The sequence below is a fragment of the Lipophrys pholis genome (assembly GCF_963383615.2).
Source record: "Lipophrys pholis genome assembly, chromosome: 12".
Taxonomy (NCBI): domain Eukaryota; kingdom Metazoa; phylum Chordata; class Actinopteri; order Blenniiformes; family Blenniidae; genus Lipophrys; species Lipophrys pholis.
In genome coordinates this window covers 2,703,266-2,729,680 of record NC_137641.1, presented here as the reverse complement: position 1 = coordinate 2,729,680, position 26,415 = coordinate 2,703,266, and the positions used below count along the sequence as shown (strand labels likewise).

Below are 26,415 nucleotides of genomic sequence, written 5' to 3'. Positions count from 1 at the left end.
GCTGAACCGGCGTTCAACGAACACGGAGCCCCGGAGTGGTTCTAGAGAAAAAAATAATAATAACATGTGGGAACGATATAATACGTGTTTCCCTGAAGTTAATAATACGAGGGAACGAGATCATTTAATCCGCGATCGCGGAGCCGCGATTCTCCAGAGTCCTGCAGAGTTCCTGCTGTCACACTACGTCAGCTGGTGGATCTAGAATCTAGAACCAGTTCTTTTCAGGCTTTTCATGGTGACATCATAGTAACTAACTTCACCTCCAGGTCTTGTTTGGCGTTCTGACGGCAGGCTGAGGTCTGCATGAGGCAGCAGGGGGCGCTCCGCTATGAGACGCTCCACAGAACTTCTTAATAATGAAGCCAGACTTCTGGTTCCTCAGGAACTACTAAACAAACTACAAACTACTGGAAATGAAAGCTTGAAGTTTTTAGAGCTAAAATGAGCCTTTTAATGGCTTCATGTGAAAGAGAACTTTAATCAGAGTGTTTACCTAGGTTACCATGGAAACGGCTGTAGAGCAGCGTTCTATCATTCTACACCTCCGTTCCTCCATGTTGAAGCTTTTGATTCAGACACGTCCAGAAATAAAGTGAAAGGAGCAGAAAGTCACTATGGAATGTTGGAATGGTGAAAAATAAGACCCAGGATCATTCAGGTTATTATTATTCTTAAAAAGTTTTTCCATGTCCACTCTGGGGCTCCGGACTAAAACAAGACGGACATGATGAAACCCCAACAGAGCGACGAGGAGACTCAATGTTTTCATCCGAGGTTCAGGTCCGACTAGATGGAGCGACCCGGACCGAACCACTGTTCCAGTCCGTCTCCTGGTTCCTGGATGAGCGCCGTCACTGAGAAATTGAAATCAGTGACGTTTCACGTTTTGGAGTGACGCAGTGACGTGGCTCTACTGGCTCCGTTAACGGAGGAAAAAGAACCGGTTCTCTGACTCATTTAAGAACCGGCCCTGAACTAGAACCTGGTTCTCGTTGGTGGAAAAGCCACATTAGAAGAATTGAGTATAATGAAATTTCTCTAATTTTGTCGTCGTGAAAATATATTTTTCTCCGTCATAAGGTTGACTCTTGATCTTATCTGGACTTGGGACTCGGACTTTGTGAACTTTGACTTGGACCTTTGTGACTTGGACCTTTGTGACTTGGACTTGACAAGCCCCGAGTTGGACTTGTCTTGGACTCCATAAAGGTGGACTTGACTGGCCAGACCTCTTCTTCAATTGGAACAATTGTCCTTCAAAGCTGAAGCTGACGTTGTTCAGTTGTTTTGTTTCCCCTTTATACAGTCGCAGTCTTTCGATGTCTTTTTCGTTTTCCCTGTTTACGCAACGTTTTCAGTTTAAAACGCTAAACTTCCGCAGCGTTTTGGGTCCGTTGACATGACAACGGTGCTCAGAGTCACTGAAAGTGCAACTTTTTAAAACGCTCTGACTCTGTGGAAACGAGGAAAACACAACTTTTTTGAAACGCCGCTACTGGTCATGCGCACCACAACCGTGGTAACTGCTTCCTCTGCACACGCTCAGTAGATGGACAACAACAATAATGGCGGCCTCCAGGCCTGGCATGCTAGCTACATCGTTGTTAACGCCGTTACCGTGTAAATGTGAAAGTTTTCTGAAACAAAGACGATATCTTTTCAGTTGACTCGTCGTGTAAACAGGGCCAGTTCTTTAGCATTAGCAAAGTAATGGCCAGTTTTTGGTGTATATGTGTCTGGGTGTAGTACACTAATTAATCCACATGGGGGAATAATTGCACTGTGAGTAATGAATATAGGTAGGAACCTTTGTGACATCAGGTGTTTCTCCACTGAGGTGAGCGTACAGTATATGGTTTCACCAGACTGAGCTGCACCTGCTGGAGTTTACTGAGAAACTAGTTGTATTGAGCATTAACGGCTAAAATAACGTCCTAATCCTCCATGACGTGATCGTTACTCTGCGGTTTCCTGCAGATCGACGTCCACATCATGACGCAGCCTCCGTCTGGCGATTGGGTTCACTTCAACACCGAGCTCACCAACAGCAGCGGCCGCGTTTCCTACGTCATCCCTCAGAGCCGCAGGCTGGGAATCGGAGTGTATCCCGTCAAAATGGTGGTCAGGTACGCTGGATTAACACACACACACACACGCACACACAAACACACACACACACACACACACACACACGCACACAGACTCGTTAATCTCTATTAATCTCTTCTGTTTCTGCTCTGTTCCCACAGAGGCGACCACACCTTCGCAGACAGCTATCTCACCGTCGTCCCGCGAGGAACCGAGTTCGTCGTGTTCAGCATCGACGGCTCGTTTGCCGCCAGCGTGTCCATCATGGGGAGCGACCCGAAGGTCCGAGCCGGAGCCGTGGACGTAGTGAGGTAAGAACGATACCGATGCTCTGCTGAAGCTCCGCCGCCTCGCCACGGTTTAACCAGCTTCCAGATTATAGAGCATCTTCCTCCTCCAACATCAGATTATAGAGCATCTTCTTCTACTAACATCCAGATTATAGTGCATCTTCCTCCTCCAACATCAGATTATAGAGTATCTTCTTCCACTAACATCCAGATTAGAGAGCATCGCCTTCCACTAATATCCAGATTATAGAGCATCTTCCTCGTCTAACAGCCAGATTATAGAGCATCTTCCTCTTCTAACATCCATATTATAGAGCGTCTTCCCCTGTAATATCCGATTATAGTGCATCTTCCTCCTCCAACATCAGTTTATAGTGCATCTTCCTCCTCCAACATCAGATTATAGAGTATCTTCTTCCACTAACATCCAGATTATAGAGGATCTTCCTCTTCTAACATCCATATTATAGAGCGTCTTCCCCTGTAACATCAGATTATAGTGCATCTTCCTCCTCCTACATCGGATTATAGAGTATCTTCCTCCTCTAACATCAGATTATAGTGCATCTTCCTCCTCCAACATCAGATTATAGAGCACCTTCTTCCACTAACATAGTATTTTTCTCCTGAAATATCCAGATTATAGAACATCTTCCTTCTCTAACAACCAGATTATGGAGCATCTTCCCCCTTTAATATCCAGATCATAGAGCATATTCCTCCTCTAACATCCAAATTATAGAGCATCTTCCTGATATAACATCCAGATTATAGAGCATCTTCCTGATATAGCATCAGCTGACATCGATGTGATGAGAGGTGCTGTGACGTTTCCAACAGGAAGTGACATCATCCAGCTGGGGTGTGAACGCCGTGTCTTCCTGTGCAGGTTCTGGCAGGACCTGGGTTACGTGATTGTGTACGTGACGGGTCGTCCCGACATGCAGAAGCAGCGCGTGGTGGCGTGGCTCTCGCAGCACAACTTCCCTCACGGCATCGTGTCCTTCTGCGACGGGCTGGTCCACGACCCGCTAAGGCACAAGGCCAACTTCCTCAAGACGCTCATCGGCGAGGTGAGTCCAGCTCGGCCCGAGGTCCGACTCACACCAGGACCACCCGGAACCCTCACGTCTGTGTGTGTGTGTGTGTGTGTGTGTGTGTGTGTGTGTGTGTGTGTGTGTGTGTGTGTGTGTGTGTGTGTGTGTGTGTGTGTGTGTGTGTGTGTGTGTGTGTCCAGGCCCACATGAGGATCTTTGCAGCCTATGGCTCCACTAAGGACATCTCGGTGTACACGTCGGTCGGTCTGCCTCCGTCACACATCTACATCGTAGGAAGACCCACCAAGAAGATGCAGCAGCAGTGTCAGGTACCACACTTGTTTCACTCTTCAGCTCACCCAGGATCCTGGTACTGACACATTCCACCCATTTATTGATGAGTCACTCATTCAAGACGAGTCTTTAGAACCTGTAATGCTCAGGTTTTGGTCTGTTTCCTCATTATTGTTTACAATCCTTACAGTGACAAAGGTATTGGTTGATTTGATTAGGTCGGATGGTTGGTTGGTGTGATTTGGTTTTTGGTTGGTTGGTTGGTTGGTTGGATTTAGTTGGTTGGTTGGTTTGAGTTGGTTGATTTGTTGGTTGGTTGGATTTAGTTGGTTGGTTGGTTTGAGTTGGTTGATTTGTTCGTTGGTTGATTTAGTTGGTTGGTTGGTTGTTTGGGTTGGTTGATTTGTTGGTTGGTTGGATTTAGTTGGTTGGTTGGTTGGTTGGATTGATTGACTTGTTTGGTTGGTTGGTCTGAGTTGGTTGGTTGGTTTGTTGGTTGATTGGATTGAGTTAGTTAGTTGGTCTGAGTTGGTTGGTTGGTTTGTTGGTTGATTGGATTGAGTTAGTTAGTTGGTTGGTTGGTTGGTTTGTTGGTTGATTAAGTTGGTTTGATTGACCAGCTCTGCCCCCCAACCCCCCTCCCCTGTTCCAGTTCATTCCAGATGGATATGCGTCCCACCTCTCCCAGCTGGAGTACAGCCAGAGGTCCCGGCCCGCCAAGACCGCCAGCAGCCGCATAGTCCTCCGTAAAGGCAGCTTCGCCCTGGGTGCTGCCGCCGGTGGAGACTTCCTCCGCAAGCGCAACCACATCTTCCGCACCATCTCGTCTCAGCCGGGGGGGTCCGGCTCCAGCTCGCCCGTCCCGCCGGGCCGCACCGAACGGACCCTCAGCCAGTGCGAGGTGGAGCGGGACCGTGGAGTGGCCGCTGCCGCCGCCACACCACGGAGCATGAGCATAGCAGCGGGCTGCTGGGGCCGCACCGGGAGCACCAAGGAGGGCAGCGCCGGGCTACTTGGCCCCAAGTGAGGGTCTGACCCCGGCTGAGCCACCATGATCTCTGGATGGTCCAGGAGGAGTGGACCAATCAGACCGAGGGATTCACTGACCTCACCTCTTGTGTAGCATGACTCTTTTACAGTTAATCTTTTATAGGAACCTCCGCTAACGACTGAGGACCGGCGCAGAAACAATGGAAGCCTTAAAGTAAACCCGTGTTAACGGGACCCCCTGTTTTACCCTCTTCCACTCCTCCAGCCATGAGCACAGGGCCAACTGCAGAGCCAGATCCGGATCAGATCCAGATCTTCTCACAGGACCACGGCGAGAACCAAATACCCCACGTGAACCGTTTGCTCCACGGAGCAGCAAGTCCCAGAACTCTCGGCCAACGATCGGTTCTTTCAAATCTGGCACATTTCCCTGGTTTCTCTTTGGGTTTTATTGAACTTGCTTCAAACCACAAAGAGAAAGATTCCCGTTTGATCGGAGCAGTTCGGTGTTCCCTCAGCGTCTGGGTCCGTCTTCCAGGTTTTCATTGTTGCTGCTCAAAGTGGAAAAATAACTGATATTAAGAATTAATTTGACCCCAAGACGCCGTTTCCACGACAACATTTCAAGTTAAAAACACATCGTTTATGCACTTTCGTTTCAAGAAAGTTTTACGTTTGCGACAATGTTCGGAAAACAACGTCTGTTTCCATGGCAACGGCAGAAAGACCGAAAACTAGAGCTTCACTCGGTAGAGCGCAGACCTTCGCCAAGGCTAAATTTGTTTGCGGAACCGAGTTAACATTGCTAGCATGACAGCCGTTAGCTCATATCGATGCTAACTAGGTAGCTACATCACTGTGTGAAAACACTGAGCATCTCCATGGCAACAGACGCTGATCTCCTTTGATCTCCTCCATGAGGTGCCTCTCATCTGCTTTATGGGAAATTTTCGTAGTTTTTGGTATTTATTCAGAAACGGTTAGCCGCTAACCTCCCAAAATCTATTGAATTGATCCTTGGATGATGACTAATCATCCCTGGAGAGTTCATGCAATTCAGGTGAGTCATTTTTGCGAAATGTTGTTTAAATACATACATACAAACTGATATATAAATGAATACACCCAGATGAAAACATAACATTCTCTGCCAACTTTCATTGGCGAAGGTAACAGTGTAGTTTTTATATTAAGAGACTTGTTGATGACGACACTATAATACGCTCTAAACGTTAACAATAGGAGAACACGGATATTCTAGAGTACAGACCACCAAGTTGGATTGTTATTACGATGACTGTCAAAATAAAACCACCAAGTTGGATTGTTATTACTGAGACTGTCAAAATAAAACTACCAAGTTGGATTGTCATTACGGTGACTGTCAAAATAAAACTACCAAGTTGGATTATTACGGTGACTGTCAAAATAAAACTACCAAGTTGAATTATTACAGTGACTGTCAAAATCAAACTACCAAGTTGGATTGTTATTACGGTGATTGTCAAAATAAAACTACCAAGTTGGATTGTTATTGCAGTGACTGTCAAGATAAAACTACCAAGTTGGATTGTTATTATGGTGATTGTCAAAATAAAACTACCAAGTTGGATTGTTATTATGGTGACTGTCAAAATAAAACTACCAAGTTGGATTGTTATTATGGTGACTGTCAAAATAAAACTACCGATAGTTTTCTTGGAGATGCAGTCAGAGTGTTTTCTAAAAGTTGCGTTTCAGTGACTCCGCCGCCATAAACAAAAACCCAAAATGCTACGAAAGTTTCGCATTTTCACTTGGAAGTCATTGCCTTGGAAACGGGCCTGAATTGTGATTTGTTTCGTGTGTTTGGCTCTTTAAATTGATTTTAGGGTTCTGAAAAGTTTTCCAAAGATCTTTAACTCTGAGAAACATTTCACAACATTTCGACTTCCAGATATGGAGTAACAAACGTTCTTATACCACTAAACTTTCCCATTTGATACAGTGATCGACGTTTACGGCCCCAGAGAATGAACCCGACACATGAAGAGAAAACATTTGTATGACGAGTTTTCGTGATCCCGGGTGGACGAACCCGACCGACTCTCAGGATCCTCCGACTCTACGTTTTGCTCCCCAGAAGATATCCCTCCAGTTATTTAGTCTCTGAATCAGTGTTCACTCCAGTGAAACATGTACCAGATAGTTGGTCATTCTACACAAAGATTCACAAAATGTCTCCAGAAGAAAAGCCGTCCTGAGCCCAGTGTCCTTTCACTGGTTCTGAGTGATACATTTTATTAAGATCGCCATGAGACTTGGCAGATTCCTGCTTTTCCTGGTACCCAGAGGATAAACCACTCAAGTTTCCATATTCTCGGAGCCACCCTTAGTTAGAAGACTTCTGCAGAAACTCTGGAACGGATTTCATTGACATTTGGTAATGTAACATTCATGGTCTGCAGAAGATGAATCCTTTCTTGATTCTGATGCAGCGGCTCAAACATTTCATTCAGTAAAGAAACTCTTCATTTGCCAGGTTGACTAGTGAGATTCAAACTGTTCTTCTCGTGCAAACAGGAAGTCAGGATTTTATATTCTGGTCTGCTCGTCTTGAGAACTTGTACAGTGATAGGAGGACTCGTGTCTCTTCATGGTACCCAGAGGATGAATCAAACGCTGTGCAAGGAAGATAGAAAAGTCTCTTAATCTGCTTTATGGCCGAAAATCTGTCAAACTAAATCTCTGAGAAGCAGCTTCAGATGATGGAGAAAAGCCGAGGAGCCAAACCCCCACGGTTCAGGGGTTTGATCATTTGGACGAACCGATCGTTTCGAGGTGTGAGATCTGGTTTCGCTGCACCGCCGAGGATCCTGCTCGTTGTCTAAATCCTCGTTTCCACTGCGCTGGTACGGTACGGTATGGAATGATTGGGTTTCCGTGCGTTTGTGGAAGTACCCTACCCTACCAAAACCAGTTTGGTTAACCCCTCCATTGAGGCAGCAGGCCCATCGGTGTGATTCCACACGGAGGCGCTACAGTGCAGCCGTCAGTGACGATCCGCGCATCAGAGTTGTGTGTGTGTCCACTTTGCCTACCGTACCATACCGAACCGTACAATACCGAACCGTACCATACCGAGCCATACCATACCGAACCGTACCATACCGAACCGTACCATACCGAACCATACCATACCGTATGGTGGAAATGAGGCTTCAAACCCAGGATCATCTTCAGGACTTGTGTCTCAGTACACACTGCTGGCACGTGGTTGCTCCACTTTCACCCCCCCGAGACTCCGTGCCCCCCCACCCCCCGGTATGGCCTCTGGACCATCTGAGGCCTTGACCCCCAGGAGAGGCTCCCCCACAGAGGCAACAGGGCATGCAGCAGCATCGGAGCAACAGCTGAGACTCTGTTCAGTCCACAGCAACGATCCCTTTATATTCACATCCGCTTGCAATACCTCTGGTCCGCCTACTGGTGGCGCTCTGTCTCCCACAAGGGAGACACTTTGTGTTGACACTTTGCGTTTCGTCTCAGCTTCCCTCTCGACCGAGAAGAACCCGGAACCAGACCGGACCTGATCCGCTCGCTGTGTGAATGTTTGCTGCTTTGTCTCAAAGTTTTCACCAAAAACACAAACGAGACGGTTCAGCTCTGATCCAGTCTCAGCGGGAAGTTTCAGCATGAAGACGACAGCCTGGTGCTCATGTGGGCTCTGAAACTGATCTGGTTCCTCTAATCTGGTTTCACTCTGGGGCAAGAAAAGCTGCTCAGCAAACCACCAGACGGCGTCGAATCACAAGTAAAGAAAACATTTAACTTTCATCTTCACACCAAAATCATCAAAACGGCCAAACTTAGTTCTCACGAGACAAAACAATCATTTTTTCTCCTCGTCGTTCTTAAAAAGTTTCCGTCCAGATGACACCATGGAAACTCCTCAGAACAATGTAGTCCACCTGCCAGGCCTATAGGTGGCGCTGTAACGCTGCCACAGAAACACAGCAGAAACAGAGAAGAAGACACGGAGCATGAAACAACGTAGAAAAGGACAAATCCAGCATGTGTCCTTATTAAAGCGACGAGCATCAGCAGCTCCTGCAGCTCCACCTGGAGCAGGTAGTCCGCCATGTTGGTGGTGTTAATGACGTCACGGAGAGGGAGGCGGGGTTATAGGTCGAGAGGCGGGGCCATGACATCATCGTTTTCAGTTAAGGATTGTCATTACGGTGACTGTCAAAATCAAACTACCAGGTTGGCTTGTTATTATGATGACTGTCAAAATAAAAGTTCCAAGTCCACGGAGGAAACTTTGTTCTGATTGGCTTTACTGAGCATGTGCAGAATGACTAGTTACTAGGACCATGGTGCACATGCTCAGTAACGGCGTTTCCACCATCTGCAAGGAGCCAAAGTGTTTCCAGAAAGTTGCGTTTGTTTTTAAAAAGTTTTGTTTTGTTTGCTCCGAGCTCCTCAGCTGTGTTAACAGACACTGAAAACCCAAGCGGGGCTTTTACCCAGAAACAGGAAATGAATGGCGGGGTAAAAACTAGAGAGACAAGTCTGAACTGAAATCTGCTCCGATCTGTTCCCTCCTCTCTGAAACGAGCAGCAGAAACACATCAAACCGGTTTCAGAGTGTAAACCTGCGATGGATCGTTGGCGAGCTGAGGACTGGTCTCTGGGGGGAGCGAGTCGCCTTTTCCTCTGTGGTCGTTTGAGCTTCTTCAACCCGCCGCAGAAAAGTGGATTTCATCCTCCACAAACTGTCTGCGGTCAACTGGTGACCTCGTCCTTCTTTTGCACTAGTTTGTGGTGGGAAGATACTGTAGAACCCTTCTGTGTGTGTGTGTGTGTGTGTGTGTGTGTGTGTGTGTGTGTGTGTGTGTGTGTGTGTGTGTGTGTGTGTGTGTGTGTGTGCGCGTGTGAAAGGATGCAGTCTGTACTTTCTTACCGTATTTTCTGAACTACCAGTCACATTTGTCAGAAAACTGGTCCTGAAGAGTGAAGAAGCATCGGAACGTCTCACTGATGTTTAAGATTAATTTATTCTCCAGATTAACGGTTGATAATCCAGCAGCTGCTGTTCCAGAACCTTCTGTGAATTCGTCCCTCAGCGTTCATCCCCTCGCGGTAACAGTTTCTCAAATCTGTTGTACTGTAGCATCTTTCTGTTGTCACACAGAGACACCTAGTGGTCACAGGTGGTATTGTGCCGATATAGTTCAATATCTAAGATGCGTGAGCAGCAAAAGAACTGAAAAGAGTGAGACTTATAACCCAGAACACATGGTGAGGTTGTTACTCTAGTAAAACCCCTGAAACGGTGACACGTGTGAGCAGAGACTCCCTGCAGTGACTCTCGCTGCCCTGTAGGGGGCAGCCTTCCCCATCCATCGCCCTCCCGTCTGTTCCTGACGAGGATCAGCGGCTGGTGTCCGTGCTGAAACAGGTCTGTTGATAAACTTTCAGGTGAAATATATTGAAGTATATTTGAAACGTGGAGCATCTCGTCGTCACTCTGCTGACTGAAGCATCTGGACGCCAACATGGCCGCCACGTCTTTTGTTGTTTGTATTTAGTTTGTGCAAAATTAATGTTCCCGTCACAGTGGGGGGTCAGAAACACAACGCCCCCCCAGAACCCCAGAGACCCTCCTATAGACCCCCCAGAACCCTACAGAGACCCACCCCCACAGAGACCCTCCCTAAGACCCCCAGAACCCTACAGAGACCCTCCTGTAGACCCCCCCCCCCGTCCCCGTCCACGTCTGGATGTTTTGATGCGACTGTTATCGTGTTGAAGTTTAGTTTTTATCTGCGTCGTCATGGAGACGAGGTGGTTTCTGCGTTTCGTTTCTCTTGATTCAAGTTTCCTTGAGATTGGATCAAACATGGCTTCCTGTTTCAGACGTCAGCTGGTTGGATGTGAGGAGGTTGTAGAAGAAACAGTTTATAAACATTAGTTTGTTTTTAACACATGAATGTTAGAAACTCCTCTAATCTCAACGTTCCTTTAGAATCAGGTTGAATTCAGACTTTATGTTTCGAAGCAATAGTTTAAGAACCTGACTGGAGAGTGTGTGTGTGTGTGTGTGTGTGTGTGTGTGTGTGTGTGTGTGTGTGTGTGTGTGTGTGTGTGTGTGTGTGTGTGTGTGTGTGTGTGTGTGTGTGTGTGTGTGTGTGTGTGTGTGTGTGTGTTCAGGCCGGTTTGTGACACGCTCTCTTCACCATTGTCTGTACTGTGGAATAAATACAAAGGACAGTAAAACATCATGTGTGTTGTTTTTATTTGTGTGTGTGTGTGTGTGTGTGTGTTACTGAGCTCCAGTTTCCTCCCTCATTGTGAAAACTTTGAGCTACTTTATTCCATATTTTAAAGTATTTGAAATACTTTCTAAGTATCATGAAAACCCCACAGAGGTCAGGCCTCCAAAACCAAAACAATGGTGTGTCATGAAAACACGCTTAGAGAATTTCTGCAGATTAATGAAGTAGTTCTGTCCTAAACTGAAGATTGAAAAAAAAAAAAAAAAAAAGTAGGTTAAAAAGTGGAGGTAATTCTTCCAAATAGTGAAAATGACAAAAGAAACAAAACCCAATTATTTCATTCAAAGAACCGTCCAGGCCACAATAATACTTTGATTTTTGACACAAACTGGCGTCCAAATGTGTTTGAATCTGGTGGTGGCGGCACTTCCTGCTGCCCACCTCCAACTTCCTGCCGTTTCCCAGAATCCCCGGTGTTTGTTCTCCGGCTCAAATGAGGTTGAAGAAGTGAGGCGAGGAATTCCAGTCCCACACGGCGGCCGTCTCTTTTAAACCTTTTTATTTTGCAGAGCATCGACACAAACACACTTCACCGCCGCGGCGCTTCCTGAGGCTCCCAACAAAAGCCTTCAGGTTTTTCACAAAATGGCAGCAGCACTTTATAAAAACGGGCAGAAGGAGGGCGGGCGGGCGGGCGGGCGCCACCCCGTAAAAATCCCCTGGAAACAAAACGTTACTCACAGATGGTTTATGGTTTTAATGGAACGAAGCTGCAGACACGAGGGAACCTTGTCGCTGGAGGAGGACGGCGAGCGGCGAGGCGCTCTGGGACGAGCTGACCAACTGAAGAACGGAACGTGGCGGCGGCGGCGGCGAGTCGACGGGACGGCGAGGCGTCTAGAGAGCGCGAGGCCTCCTGGGGGTTATTTGTTTGCTAGCCTGTTCCTCTTCCTGCAGCGTGCAACGGAAAGACTTGACTTTATCTGAAAGAAAACAAAGAATCCAGAGTCTCGCGTCAGAACAAGTCAGAACTCAAAACTCTTGGGAAACGTTGAACAGTCAGAAATGTACATGTTTTAATTTTGTTCCATATGAAGAAAAAAAGTCACGTCACATGTCTGAGGAAGAGTTTGTCCGTTACCGTATTTTCTGGACTAGAAGTCTCACTTTTCTTTTTCTGTCTATACGACTTATCTATTGAAATACATGACCTGCAGCTTTTTTCTTTTGCACAGCTCGCTTTGAAAAAAAATATTCTTCATAATTTAATTTACTTTTTCCTGTGGGGGAAAAAAACAACCTACTTTTAGAATATGTGTAACTTAAAGGACTTTTCTCAGGACTGAGCAGCCAAACAACAACAAAAGGTGATTTTAGTGAAAGTTTTCTTTTGTCTGGTGTTAAACCAGACGCGGTTTTGTTGTTGGCTCGTTTTACTTTTCGCCGGTTCAGACACTTTTTGAAGATCTTATTTTTGGCTGTTTTGCCACACAAGATTTTTATCCTTTTGTTTGTTTGTTTTAAAGCCGATTTAATTGAAGGAGTTTCCCTCCATGCTGTCTGTGAGTGTTCCTGCTGCAGCTGGATGACCTGTACATTACACTAAAATGTTTTTCTCATCTGAACAAAGACATTGAACACACAATAGAAAAGTTATTTTACTTCAGAAAATACAGTAAAAATGTCAAAGTACCTTACCAGTGTGACCACTAGATGTCACTGAATGACAGCAGAAAGATTATAGCTGATTTTAGGTGATTTATAATGTATTTTAAGTGCTTTATGACAGATTTTAGCTGCTTTCTCACAAGGTCTAAGTACTTTATAGCTGTTTTTGGTGATTTTAGCGGCTTCATAATGTATTTTAAGTGCTTTGCAACTGATTTTAGCTGCTTTAACTGACTGAGAAAAATGTCTACAAAAAGACCAAATTTAAAGAAAAATGCTAAACTGTGCATCAGAAAAGAGAAAGAGTTCCGAGTGAGAAAAGAAATGGTGACTGTGATGAAGAAAACAAGGAAATGTAATCCCGAGCTGAAAGCTGAGGGAGAGATTCTCAGAAGACCTGGATTAACACTGGTTACACCAGAAACTGGCAAATATAAAGTAAATAAATAAAAAGTGTCTGATCAGTTTTTTTTTTACTCTTCATGACACATTTTTCAACAGATTGACACTAATAGTTGAGAAAATACGGTAATTCATGGTTAGCAATACTAAGGGAGCTGAACTACCATATATTCTGGACTACAGGTTGCCCTTTTTTGTTTTGTTGTTTTTTTTACCTCTGCATGATGCTTATTTACAAAGATGTGACCTTTGAATTGAGAGAGTATTTAATGTACTTTCTTTGAATTTGCCCAACACTGAAATGGCTGTCCAACCAGATGACGGGGCAGGCCGCCCCCCCCCCCCCCTCCCCGGCTCTCTGGGGGCGTTTTACCTCGGAGCTCGGTCAGGATGTCGATCTTGGTGTCTAGGATCTGCTCCAGCTGCGTTGCATAAGACTCGACGTCGTAGTCAACCTCCTCCGTCATCTCCAGCAGCACCTTCTCATTCTCCAGCCAGCTGATCGACTCCTGATGGGGGGGGGGGGGGAGAGATTTAAACCCATTGGAGGTTCCAGCCCGAGGCCTGGTTTCTACCACCACGTTTCAAGTGGAACCTTCACAGCAACACTCGGTGTGGTGTGGCCTTCAGATTAAAGCGTAGGGTACCTGGAACACGGCGCGGTGGTCCTCCAGGACCTGGTCCTCCATCTCCACCAGCTGGGACACGGCCTCATGGAAGGTGAAGAGCTGCGGAGAAACTTCCTCCTCCTGCCAGAAACAAAGAGTCAAACACCTTCAACTGGACTGAAGGAAGTGGTGATCCTCTCAAAACACATCACGGTACTTTCAAAGTAAATGTTAATAATCCCTCACCGCTAAAATAACTAACTTGGTAAGAAATTCTAAATGAAAGTTATGTAACTTTTAACGATATTTACTCTAATCATCTCAGTTCATAACAGAATCTGCTTCGAGAGCAGAAACACTCACAGCCGTTTCCTCTGACTTCAGGTTGTCAAACACATTTACAGCTGATCCAACAAAACTCATGGCTCAACGCTGCCCCCCAGTGGCAACACTAAACTCGCAGGGGCCACACTCGGATTACATCATCCTGAGTGGGAAATACTGAGGAAATAACTGCTGAAATGTTTGAAGTTTTGATCGTGTTCTTGGTGGTTTGGGGGATTGGAGCCTCTGGTGGGCCGCTCCCACCCAGATGTGAGCAGCTCCTGTTCCAGATGTGAAGAGTGACGCAGCGGGAGCTCCTCTTACATTCTGCTCACACAGCAGCTTGAGGTCGTCTCTCTGGGGGGAGCTGCCGACCCCCCACTGGGCCTCCAGCACCTCCAGCTGGGTGATGTGGCCCCCCTGCAGACTCTCCAGGGGGGGGCAGGAGTGGATGGACAACTCCTTTAACCTGGACACACACACACACACACACACACACACACACACACACACACACACACACACACACACACACACACACACTTAACAATCCTTCCAAATGTGTCAAATATACTTTGAAATCCAAGAGCGTTGTTGTATTGGGTGAGGAATGATGACATTGATGTCAGTGGCCCTGAATGGACAGCGCTATGGATCCATTATTGATCCACTAATCAGCCTCTCTCATCCTTCACCTCTAATCCACTCGTTATTCATTCACTCCAAATCCGCTCTCAGTTTCCGTGGTCTCTTCATCTCATTGACCTTCCTTCTTTAGCACCAATATCAAGAAACCGTTGGTTTGCCCCGTCAATGATGGACGAGGGTTTTGATAAGTGAAGAGGAGCAGGAGCGACAGCCAACCTCGACGACCATCACAGAACTGTAACCTCCCCACTTCCTCAGGTCCCTACAAACCACACACTGTGGCCTCGGACGTCGCTCAGTTTCCATTACGTCCACCTGAAACTCTACTAGAAACTATTTTTCAATGTAAAGTCGAAACAAAACAATTAATAAGTGGAACGTACAGTACATATTACTAAATACATCTAATGTGGAGAATCTGGACTCTCTCCAATGCCGAAGGAAAACAGATTGAAATGAAAAACCTCCACGAGCAAAGTGGCACCAAATAATACAAAGAAGTCACTCCTCCTCAACATGACGGAGACACGCTGTGGTTTAATTTGAAATAGTGCACCGTCTTCACTGGACCAAAGGAAGATGAAGATTAATAAAGATGTGACCGTTGCAGCCACATTACTACAGGTTCTGGTTAGACCCACAGTTGTGGGGGGGGGGGGGGGGGGGGGGGGGGGTGGGGCACTCGTCTCCCTGGGCGCTTTACAGACATGGTGAAGCTGTTGCTCCCTGCCAGCCGGGAGACTTAATCTACTTAAATGGAAGGAGCCCCTCCAACGTACGGCCAACGGATGAGAGAAGTCATGCACCATATTCATTTAGAAAAAAAAGAGCTATACCATCAGGGGGGGGGGGGGGTCCACAAGAACATCCTCTGTTCCTGCAGCCACGTCGCTCTTCTGTAGAAAACCTTAATAACCTTAATACATAACCCAGGTGACTATGTACCTGTTGGTTTTTATTTGGTTGTCAATATGTTTTAAAACGTGCTTAGTGAGTTTACAGATGGTCCAGTAACTGTGTGTGTGTGTGTGTGTGTGTGTGTGTGTGTGTGTGTGTGTGTGTGTGTGTGTGTGTGTGTGTGTGTGTGTGTGTGTGTGTGTGTAAAGGTTCTGTTTATATTGTTTTGTTATACTTGAAAATAAAAACATTGTTCAAAGAGTTTTTCTCTTCCTAATCCCAGATTATGCCCCTCTAGAGCAGTTTAGTTTGGGAGGTGCTTTTTTCTTTACCTCTCCTTACCTCCTGTTTTTCATCTAAGCAAGGGGGCGCTGCGACGCTGCGACGCTGCGACGCTGCGACGCTGCGACGCTGCGACGCTGCGACGCTGCGACGCTGCGACGCTGGCTGCCTCGGTGTGTTGGTGCACTCTTCACACCAACTGCCAAAAGGAATGTCGTTGTACCTGTACAATGACAATAACCTATTCTAGTCTAGTCTAGTCTAGTCTAGTCTATTCTAGTCTAGTCTAGTCTATTCTATTCTATTCTATTCCCGAGAGCCAAAATCCTCTGGATCATCTGAGAGACAAAGTGAAATGTAAGGTGTCGCTGCTTTACTGCCTCCTCTGTCTCTGTGTGGGGACAGCGCCACCCGCAGGTCACCACTGTATCACTACAACTGAAGGACGGCCGTATGAGAGCAGTGAAGAGGACGGAGGTGAGGAAGGTCATACTCATAAGTGGGAGAGAGCTCGGCTCGCCCTCCTCCTCCCCCGCTCTGGGAGAAAGGAATGTCTGAAGGACTGATCCCGAACTCCTTCACCCTGAAACACAAACCAACATTTATCATTTGAAGCTCTTGAAGCGGGAAACCGATTCTGACTGAAACTCGCTCATCGGCTCCACCTGTTGGCGTATCTCAGCGTGTTCAGGGTGTTTTCACAAGACGCCATGCCGGGAGAGATGGTGGCGATCTGAGGACGGAGAACGAGACCTTAGAACGTCTGTTTGACTGCAGGAGATGAGGAGAAATATCCTCAATGTGTCAGTGTCCAGATTAAATGTGTCAGTGTCCAGATTAAATGTGTCAGATTAAATGTGTCAGTGTCCAGATTAAATGTGTCAGATAAAATGTGTCAGTGTCCAGATTAAATATGTCAGTGTCCAGATTAAATGTGTCAGATTAAATGTGTCAGTGTCCAGATTAAATGTGTCAGTGTCCAAATTAAATGTGTCAGTGTCCAGATTAACTGTGTCAGATTAAATGTGTCAGTGTCCAGATTAAATGTGTCAGATTAAATGTGTCAGTGTCCAGATTAAATGTGTCAGATAAAATGTGTCAGTGTCCAGATTAAATATGTCAGTGTCCAGATTAAATGTGTCAGATTAAATGTGTCAGTGTCCAGATTAAATGTGTCAGTGTCCAAATTAAATGTGTCAGTGTCCAGATTAACTGTGTCAGATTAAATGTGTCAGTGTCCAGATTAAATGTGTCAGATTAAATGTGTCAGTGTCCAGATTAAATGTGTCAGATTAAATGTGTCAGTGTCCAGATTAAATGTGTCAGTGTCTAGATTAAATGTGTCAGTGTCCAGATTAAATGTGTCAGATTAAATGTGTCAGTGTCCAGATTAAATGTGTCAGTGTCTAGATTAAATGTGTCAGTGTCCAGATTAAATGTGTCAGTGTCCAGATTAACTGTGTCAGATTAAATGTGTCAGTGTCCAGATTAAATGTGTCAGTGTCCAGATTAAATGCCTCGGAGGTCCAGGTTTACTCACCATGCAGGTTCTGGAGTTTTCCCCGATGAAGGAGTCTCGCAGCACCTGGGTCAGTTTACTGGCTCTGAACGGAGTGTGAGGTCTGTTTCTGCCCAGAGCTCGAATACACTCCTGCAGAGAGACACACCGACGTTCACTGGACGGTCCAACAGCTCAAACCAGGGGACGTTTAGTATGGCGTCACGTTAGTGCCCAAAACCCCCCAAGTGCACACTGAAAAAACTGTAATCGTGAGAACACTTTCTGCACCGGGCCTTTCTGCGTGTGCTCTGCCTCGGTCTGTGCTCTGCCTCGGTCTGTGCTCTGCCTCGGTCTGTGCTCTGCCTCGGTCTGTGCTCTGCCTCGGTCTGTGCTCTGCCTCGGTCTGTGCTCTGCCTCGGTCTGTGCTCTGCCTCGGTCTGTGCTCTGCCTCGGTCTGTGCTCTGATGTTGAGTTTTGGCTCCTTGAGAGCGGGCTTTGCATAAAGGGCCTCGTAATCCCCCTCCTTCCTTTCTGATTGGTCACTTTTAACGTCACTTGTTCCCACACAAAAGCCTTTGTGAAGATTGAATTACAGAATATATAAGTGATTTTACTAAAAATAAAAGAATTTTTTTAAAAACAAGTGTGTTTTCTAGGAGAAAAGAGAGAGCAAGTAAGTCTGACACCGTCTTCTCTCACATTTCTGTTGATTTGTTTCTGGGACCGAGGTATGGAGCTGGTTGTTTTTAAAGTTTTTTTAAAAGAGTAAAATCACTTATACATTCTGTAATTCAATCTTCACAAAGGCTTTTTGGGAAGAAATAAAAACATAGGTGCTTCAAGTGAAGTAAAATGAAGTGAATCAAATATAAAGGAAAAAGCCACTTACTTTTCACTGTGATGACCCGCCTACTGTACCTCTGATTGGCTCTGACCCGGAACACGTGACGTTAAAAGTGACCAATCAGGAAGGAGGGGGATTACGAGGCTGTCTATGCAAAGCCCGCCCCCAAAGAGACAAAACTCATCACCCCGCAGAGATGACACAGAGCACAGACCGAGGCAGCGTCTCCAGAAAATACGGCAACTAACATACAAACAAATTAGTACTTTCTTCCACATAAGCTCTTATTTCCTTCATATTTAACAAAATTCTACAGTTTGCATGCTTGTTTTGTAGTTTTTTATTAGAATATATTTAGTGTCTTCTTCTACAACTACTTTTTGTTTTGCTGCTGCTGCAGTTGTTTCATTTTTTAAATAGAATTATTATTACTAATTTGAAGGATATTTTACCTGTGGAGAGAAACGATCATGAAATCACTACTTGAAGATATTTGTAAAATCAAGATTTTTACCCTTTGTGTTTTATTCCAGGACATTTCTAAGGACTTTCAGTTCAGTTCAGACAGACTGTAACTTTTAATGGGACTTAAAGTCCAGAGAATACGACAAAATATCAACCTATACTGTTCATACCACCTGTGACCCCTAGATGTCACTGTTTAAGCACAGAAAGCTTCAGTACCACAAAACAACCTCCTTCACTGGATGTAACTGACAGAATGAGAGAAATTTCTCCAAAAAAGCAGAATTTAAAAGTAAAAAATATCAAATATCTGGATAACAGTGTGCTAATGCTACCTGTCAATCACTGCTGGCAGCCAATTAGTGAAACTCCCGAGTAGCGGGTGGCTAGTCAGTATGTAGTAAAGAGAAAACGCTGAGCTGTTCAGCTCCTGCTACATGTTTCCGATGTGTGATTGCCGCTGGCCGCGAGGCTCTGGAGCTCTGGACTGACCTTGAGAGCCAGCAGGCTCTTGTTGATCTCGGCTCCTTCCAGACGGGTCTGCCGGTCGGCGCTGGACGTGTCGGCGCCCCTCTCGTTCCCCGCCAGGTCGATGAGCGAGAACTTCCCGTGCATCTTCCCCCGGCGGCGCAGGATGATCTGAAAGACGGCGTGACTGCGGGAGGAGTGAGCGTTCGCCGAGGTCTGACCAGACGTCCTGAGAGAGACGGGAATGGTTCCAACAGACAACAAACAAAACAGGGCGTCAACGTCTCGCTGCTTTCAAAACATACTTACCAAAACATTTGCAGGTGGAAATGCTCAACTTTTGTTGCATTTACACAATAACGGTGCGACGGAAACAACCTTTTTCTGAATCGCTGGTCCTCGTCACCACCGCTGTCGTAAATGTTTTTTCTGCACATGCTCAGTAGAGCCAATCAGAACAAAGTTTCCTCTGTGGTGTCATGACTCCCAGTCCACATTCTCCTGGACTTGGTAGTTTTATTTTGACAGTCACCGTAATAACAATCCAACTTTGTGATTTTATTTTGACAGTCACCGTAATAACAATCCAACTTGGTACTTTTATTTTGACAGTCACCATAATAACAATCAAACTTGGTGGTCTGTCCACTAGAATGTCTGTGTTCTCCCAGTGCTCATGTTTAGAGCTCATTGTTCTCTACTGTGTGTGTGTGTGTGTGTGTGTGTGTGTGTGTGTGTGTGTGTGTGTGTGTGTGTGTGTGTGTGTGTGTGTGTGTGTGTGTGTGTGTGTGTGTGTGTGTGTGTGTACTTTCAGTACTAAAACTAACAGCAGCACCATCTGGTGGACCAACATGAACAATACATGGTTTTCAGTGTTTCCATGGAAACAGACATCGTTTTAAAAAAGGTTGCTGTATAAAAAACGAACTTTTCTAAAAGTAGGTTTTCCTTTGATCCGTTGTAGAAACAGCTTTTTACTTCAGTTCTATCCGATCTCAACTGGAAGTAGAATAATAACGAGTGTAAATATAAAACAACCTCAATTTCTTTCTCTTCATTTTAGTGCAAATAACAAAGGCAGATTAATATTTAGATTTAAAATAGTTTACAACAGATTCTGTAACGACCCGTTTCCCCCCAAACTCTGGGAAACAAGTTTGTTTTGTTGAAAAGGTTAGAGCAGGTGTGTTCTGCAGTGCGAGGTGTTCGGGTCCAGGTGGAACCTCTGGCAGGCCGGTTTGGGCCGCATGAGCTGACTAAACTGAACGTTTACTGTTATGGGCTGAGAATGTGTATATTCCTGCAATATTTTGCACTTTGGCTTGTTGTTTTCTAAACAATTGGTCGAAAAGGTGTTTCTCACTGGGTCCTACCTGCAGCTGTTCCCCATCTCGATCAGTTTGAGAACATCCTCGGTGCATTTGACGTCCCGCTCCTGCAGCCCCACCACCTGCACCTGCTGCTTCCCGTCCTCCAGCACGCGCAGCTTCGCCTTGCGGTTCAGGAGGTCGAACACCTGAGAGACGACACACGGGGAAGCACCAGCCCAGTACACGTCAGAACACGTCAGAACACGTTAGAACATCATACACAGCTGGTCACGTTACTTTAACACAGCTGTAATCACACCTGGTTGTAGTTCCTACTGGAAAAAAAGTATTCAAAAGTAACTTCATGAGTTACTGAAAAACAAAATATGAATATTAATCATCTCAAACTACTGGTAACTATTCAGACTACTTGAGTACACTCAGTACAAGAGTCTTTTAGTAAAGTTACTTTATCATAACGAGTAAACTCACTTTCCCACTGTAGATCTCAAAGAACGTCGCGAAAACTTGGAGATCCAACTTCTTGTAGTTTGGCTTCTTCAGCATCAGGAACACGTCTCGAGCTGCACACACACACACACACACACACACACACACACACACACACACACACACACACACACACACACACACACACACACACACACACACACACACACACACACACACACACACACACACACACACACACACGCGCTCAGGTGAGGATGCAAAGGCAGCGGCGATGGCATCGTTGGGGGACAGAAGGTGGCGCTGCGGGAACTGACCGGACAAAGCATAGATCCCTTTGGAACAGTCCTGGTTCTTTCCAGAAAAATCTCCTCCCATCGTCTGAAACACGGAGGTTCCAGTTCAAACAAAGAAACGTTGGAGGAGCTTCATGATGAAATATGTTCAAAGTGAAACACTCACGTGTGTTTTCCCGCTTCCAGTTTGTCCGTACGCGAAGCACGTGGCCATCCCTCGCTCAAAGATGGTTTCCACCAGAGGCTGAGCCGTGAACCTGCAACAGGCAGAAGTTCCACAACCTGATGGGAGAACTTTGACTGGAGGGGAAAAGAAGAAACCAGAGCTCCACCCGGTGGAGCGCAGACTTTCACCACAACACATTTGTTTGCAGAACCCAGTTAGCATCAACAGCATAATAGCCGTTAGCTCATATCGATGCTAACTAGCCTGTCAGGTAGCTACATCACTGGGGGGGGCTGTTCCCCCCCAGTGAACCAGGTTCTAGTTCTGGTCCAGGGCTAAGTCTGGCCCTGGACCAGAAGTAGTTCTTTGTCTTTCCACCGCCAAAGCTCCGGCCTATCAGGGGCTAAACTGGTGCTTAGCAGAGCCAGAGCGGAGCCAGAGCAGAGCCAGAGCGGTGCCTGAGCGGGGCCAGGGTGGGGCCAGAGCGGAAGGAGACAGGTCATCAGCTGGGGGCGGAGTTATCGCTGGAGTGATCTCTACCTACAAGGCATTCTGAAATCTACAATGAACACGGAGCCCCGGAGTGCTTCTAGAGAAAAAATAATAATAACGTGTGGGTACGATATAATAAGTGTTTCCCTGAAGTTAATAATACGAGGGAACAAGATAATTTTATCCGCGATTCTCCAGAGTCCTGCAGAGCTCCTGCTGTCAGACTAAGTCAGCTGGTGGATCTAGAATCTAGAACCAGTTCTTTTCAGGCTTTTCATGGTGACATCATAGTAACTAACTTCACCTCCAGGTCTTGTTTGGCGTTCTGACGGCAGGCTGAGGTCTGCATGAGGCCGCAGGGGGCGCTCTGCTATGAGACGCTCCACAGAACTTCTTAATAATGAAGCCAGACTTCTGGTTCCTCAGGAACTACTAAACAAACTACAAACTACTGGAAATGAAAGCTTGAAGTTTTTAGAGCTAAAATGAGTCTTTTAATGGCTTCATGTGAAAGAGAACTTTAATCAGAGTGTTTACCTAGGTTACCATGGAAACGGCTGTAGAGCAGCGTTCTATCATTCTACACCTCCGTTCCTCCATGTTGAAGCTTTTGATTCAGACACGTCCAGAAATAAAGTGAAAGGAGCAGAAAGTCACTATGGAATGTTGGAATGGTGAAAAATAAGACCCAGGATCATTCAGGTTATTATCATTATTATTATTATTATTTTTTCTCTATGTCCACTCTGGGGCTCCGGACTAAAACAAGACGGACGTGATAAAACCCCAACAGAGCGACGAGGAGACTCAATGTTTTCATCCGAGGTTCAGGTCCGACTAGATGGAGCGACCCAGACCAAACCACGGTTCCAGTCCGTCTCCTGGTTCCTGGATGAGCGCCGTCAGTGAGAAATTGAAATCAGTGACGTTTCACATTTTGGAGTGACGCAGTGACGTGGCTCTACTGGCTCCGTTAACGGAGGAAAAAGAACCGGTTCTCTGGCTCATTTAAGAACCGGCCCTGAACTAGAACCTGGTTCTCGTTGGTGGAAAAGCCACATTTGAGAAAAAGAAAAAGGAAGAAAAGAAGAAAAAAGGTAGACAAAATAAAGAATAAGGGAAAGGTGCTGGTACAGTATATCTACTAATCCCACTGGAACCGTTATGAGACTCAGCACGGTGGAAAATCTCTAAAAATGGCTACAAAAGCTGTAACAAAATAAATCGAAGCCGTAGCAATGGAACTTTTAAAAACAACCTCAGTGGTTGTGAAGGAGACATTTTGTCTTCATCCGGTTGTTTCCACGTTTAGTTTGATTTGAGGTGAACTCACCTGTAGACCATCTCGTTGGTGGAGTTCTCGTCGAAGGCGTAGTCGAAGCGGAAGGTCTGGTTCTCCAGGTACCGGGTCAGGTCCACTTTCTGTTTGGGCTCGTGGACCATCACCACATCTTTACTGGGAATCGTGATCACGTCCAGATCTTTCACCGACAACTCTGCTCAGCACACGGACGAGTTAGAGCGGGGGGGGGGGGGGGGGCAGTGAGAGAGAGAGAAGGACGGGGAGAGGTAGACAGAGAGAGGGGGGAAGAGAGAGAGGTTTCAAAAAATCCTTTATTATACTTTGCCAGAGAAAAAACAAAAAGGCATTACATTATTCTTATGTCAAGACAGAAATAAATATATATATATACAGTGGGGCAAAAAAGTATTTAGTCAGCCACCGATTGTCCAAGTTCTCCCACTTAAAATGATGACAGAGGTCTGTAATTTTCATCATAGGTTCACTTCAACTGTGAGAGACAGAATGTGAAAAGAAATCCAGGAATTCACATTGTAGGAATTTTTAAGGAATTTATTTGTAAATTATGGTGGAAAATAAGTATTTGGTCACTTCAAACAAGAAAGATCTCTGGCTCTCACAGACCTGTAACTTCTTCTTTAAGAAGCTCTTCTGTCCTGTATTAATGGCTCCTGTTTGAACTCGTTATCTGTATAAAAGACACCTGTCCACAACCTCAAACAGTCAGACTCCAAACTCCACTATGGCCAAGACCAAAGAGCTGTCGAAGGACACCAGGAAAAGAATTGTAGACCTGCACCAGACTGGGAAGAGTGAATCTACAATAGGCAAGCAGCTTGGTGTGAAAAAATCAACTGTGGGAGCAATTATCAGAAAATGGAAGACATACAAGACCACTGATAATCTCCCTCGATCTGGGGCTCCACGCAAGACCTCATCCCGTGGGGTCAAAATGATCATGAGAACGGTGAGCAAAAATCCCAGAACCACACGGGGGGACCTGGTGAATGACCTGCAGAGAGCTGGGACCAAAGTAACAAAGATTACCATCAGTAACTCACTACGCCGACAGGGAATCAAATCCTGCAGTGCCAGACGTGTCCCCCTGCTTCAGCCAGTGCATGTCCAGGCCCGTCTGAAGTTTGCCAGAGAGCACATGGATGATCCAGCAGAGGATTGGGAGAATGTCATGTGGTCAGATGAAACCAAAATAGAACTTTTTGGTATAAACACAACTCGTCGTGTTTGGAGGAAGAAGAATACTGAGTTGCATCCCAAGAACACCATACCTACTGTGAAGCATGGCGGTGGAAACATCATGCTTTGGGGCTGTTTTTCTGCTAAGGGGACAGGACGACTGATCTGTGTTAAGGAAAGAATGAATGGGGCCATGTATGGTGAGATTTTGAGCCCAAACCTCCTTCCACCAGTGAGAGCTTTGAAGATGAAACGTGGCTGGGTCTTCCAGCATGACAATGATCCCAAACACACCGCCCGGGCAACCAAGGAGTGGCTGCGTAAGAAGCATTTGAAAGTCCTGGAGTGGCCTAGCCAGTCTCCAGACCTCAACCCCAGAGAAGATCTGTGGAGGGAGTTGAAAGTCCGTGTTGCTCGGCGACAGCCCCAAAACATGACTGCTCCAGAGGAGCTCTGCCTGGAGGGGCCAAAATACCAGCTACTGTGTGTGCAAACCTGGTAAAGACTTATAGTAATCGTTTGACCTCTGTTATTGCCAACAAAGGTTATATTACAAAGTATTTAGTTGAATTTTTGTTATTGACCAAATACTTATTTTCCACCATAATTTACAAATAAATTCCTTAAAAATTCCTACAATGTGAATTCCTGGATTTTTTTTTTTCACATTCTGTCTCTCACAGTTGAAGTGAACCTATGATGAAAATTACAGACCTCTGTCATCATTTTAAGTGGGAGAACTTGGACAATCGGTGGCTGACTAAATACTTTTTTGCCCCACTGTATATATATATATATATACAGTAAAACCTCTGCTGTAGGGACTACTGTATATATATATATATATATATATATATATATATATATACAGTAAAACCTCTGCTGTAGGGACACCCTACAAACCAAGGGCAAGTGTCCCCTGAAGACAGTCTTCCTCTCTTCGGAGGGACGGGTCACGAGGACAAATTGTAGGACCAGTTGATATTGAACCAACCAAACACCAAATATGTTCTGGTTATTTAAAAGAAAATAACTGAATCAATACAAGATGTATACGTTATAAATACATACACATGTATATAAGATGTACACAAGATAATTATTAAATAAGATTTAATTTACTTCAGGTACCACATACTGTCCAGTTTCATCTTGAGTGGACCAGACTGGTAAATATTGTCCGTTGTCCTCATCAGGCAGGTGTCCCCTCATCACGGTGTGTTAACAGTTAAATATGTGTCGGTGCACAGTGACGTGTCTGCTCAGTACAGGGTGGAGCTCTCAACGGGTCCCCTCCTCAGAGGTTCGACTGTATATATATATATAAATTATTTTTGTTAGCTAAATAAAAACAAGAACAGCAAACCATGAACATAGAAGTTCTCTCAATATCATATGTGGACAATCAGCTCTCCACCTCCTCCCACAGAAAACAGCACCTGCTCCACTGGTTGTCTACTATTGGCACGTTCCACCCTGAGCCGGGCCTTTACCAGTCCCTGGAGAACCGACACCAGCTCCACGCTGCCACAGTTCTTGGTCTTGTTCCTGCGGGTCAGCCAGATGGCTAACTTTGCAGAACCAGACAGATAGTTCAGCAAAGTACTTACAGCTTTATTCTTCGCTGCGTAGCCCTGAAATAACCTTCTCAAGATATCAAAACGAGCCGTTAACCTGTGACTCTCCACAAACTAGTGAACCAGGTTTCAGTCTGGGAACAGAACAGGCCATCTTCCCTCTCCCCTGGATCAATGTTCTCTGTATCTGTTCATGGCTATGGCGCCATGTACCGTCCTCCACTGGAGGTCTGCTGTCCGCTTTTCAATGGAACGTCGGTACAGGGAACAGGATGCTGGTACAGGGAACAGGAACAGGACGCTGGTACAGGGAACAGGATGCTGGTACAGGGAACAGGAACAGGACGCTGGTAAAGGGAACAGGATGCTGGTACAGGGAACAGGATGCTGGTACAGGGAACAGGAACAGGACGCTGGTACAGGGAACAGGATGCTGGTACAGGGAACAGGAACAGGACACTGGTACAGGGAACGCCAACTTGGTCTGGGAGAAGAGTTCCAGCCAAAGAACTCAGTCCACCTGGACTCTCTGAC

The 26,415-nt window shown here is 45.8% G+C and overlaps 2 protein-coding genes across 4 annotated transcripts in view; one reads left to right on the top strand and one right to left on the bottom strand.

The window, feature by feature from the left end:
- Positions 1 to 6,404, top strand: part of LOC308118180 (membrane-associated phosphatidylinositol transfer protein 2-like) — a gene marked incomplete at its 5' end in the record, with an annotated part of 44,630 nt that extends 38,226 nt beyond the window's left edge. The window contains 5 exon segments of the mRNA XM_080477470.1: positions 1,981 to 2,129; positions 2,253 to 2,402; positions 3,271 to 3,454; positions 3,619 to 3,747; positions 4,365 to 6,404. Coding sequence (XP_080333596.1) covers positions 1,981 to 2,129; positions 2,253 to 2,402; positions 3,271 to 3,454; positions 3,619 to 3,747; positions 4,365 to 4,739 — 987 coding nt within the window. The 3' untranslated portion in view covers positions 4,740 to 6,404.
- Positions 6,405 to 11,500: 5,096 nt separating this feature from the next.
- The window catches only part of LOC308118184 (kinesin-like protein KIF2A), a 32,863-nt gene continuing 17,948 nt past the window's right edge, over positions 11,501 to 26,415 (bottom strand). For all 3 annotated transcript variants that reach the window (XM_080477477.1, XM_080477478.1, XM_080477476.1), the window contains 13 exons: positions 23,138 to 23,300; positions 21,313 to 21,403; positions 21,168 to 21,231; positions 20,872 to 20,963; positions 20,443 to 20,585; positions 19,094 to 19,298; positions 17,332 to 17,442; positions 16,457 to 16,524; positions 16,285 to 16,374; positions 14,289 to 14,433; positions 13,680 to 13,781; positions 13,406 to 13,541; positions 11,501 to 11,945 (listed from right to left, as the gene is read on the bottom strand). In XM_080477477.1, the coding sequence (XP_080333603.1) occupies positions 11,860 to 11,945; positions 13,406 to 13,541; positions 13,680 to 13,781; positions 14,289 to 14,433; positions 16,285 to 16,374; positions 16,457 to 16,524; positions 17,332 to 17,442; positions 19,094 to 19,298; positions 20,443 to 20,585; positions 20,872 to 20,963; positions 21,168 to 21,231; positions 21,313 to 21,403; positions 23,138 to 23,300 (1,496 nt within the window). In that variant the 3' untranslated portion in view covers positions 11,501 to 11,859. The remainder of the gene's footprint in view (positions 11,946 to 13,405; positions 13,542 to 13,679; positions 13,782 to 14,288; positions 14,434 to 16,284; positions 16,375 to 16,456; positions 16,525 to 17,331; positions 17,443 to 19,093; positions 19,299 to 20,442; positions 20,586 to 20,871; positions 20,964 to 21,167; positions 21,232 to 21,312; positions 21,404 to 23,137; positions 23,301 to 26,415) is intronic.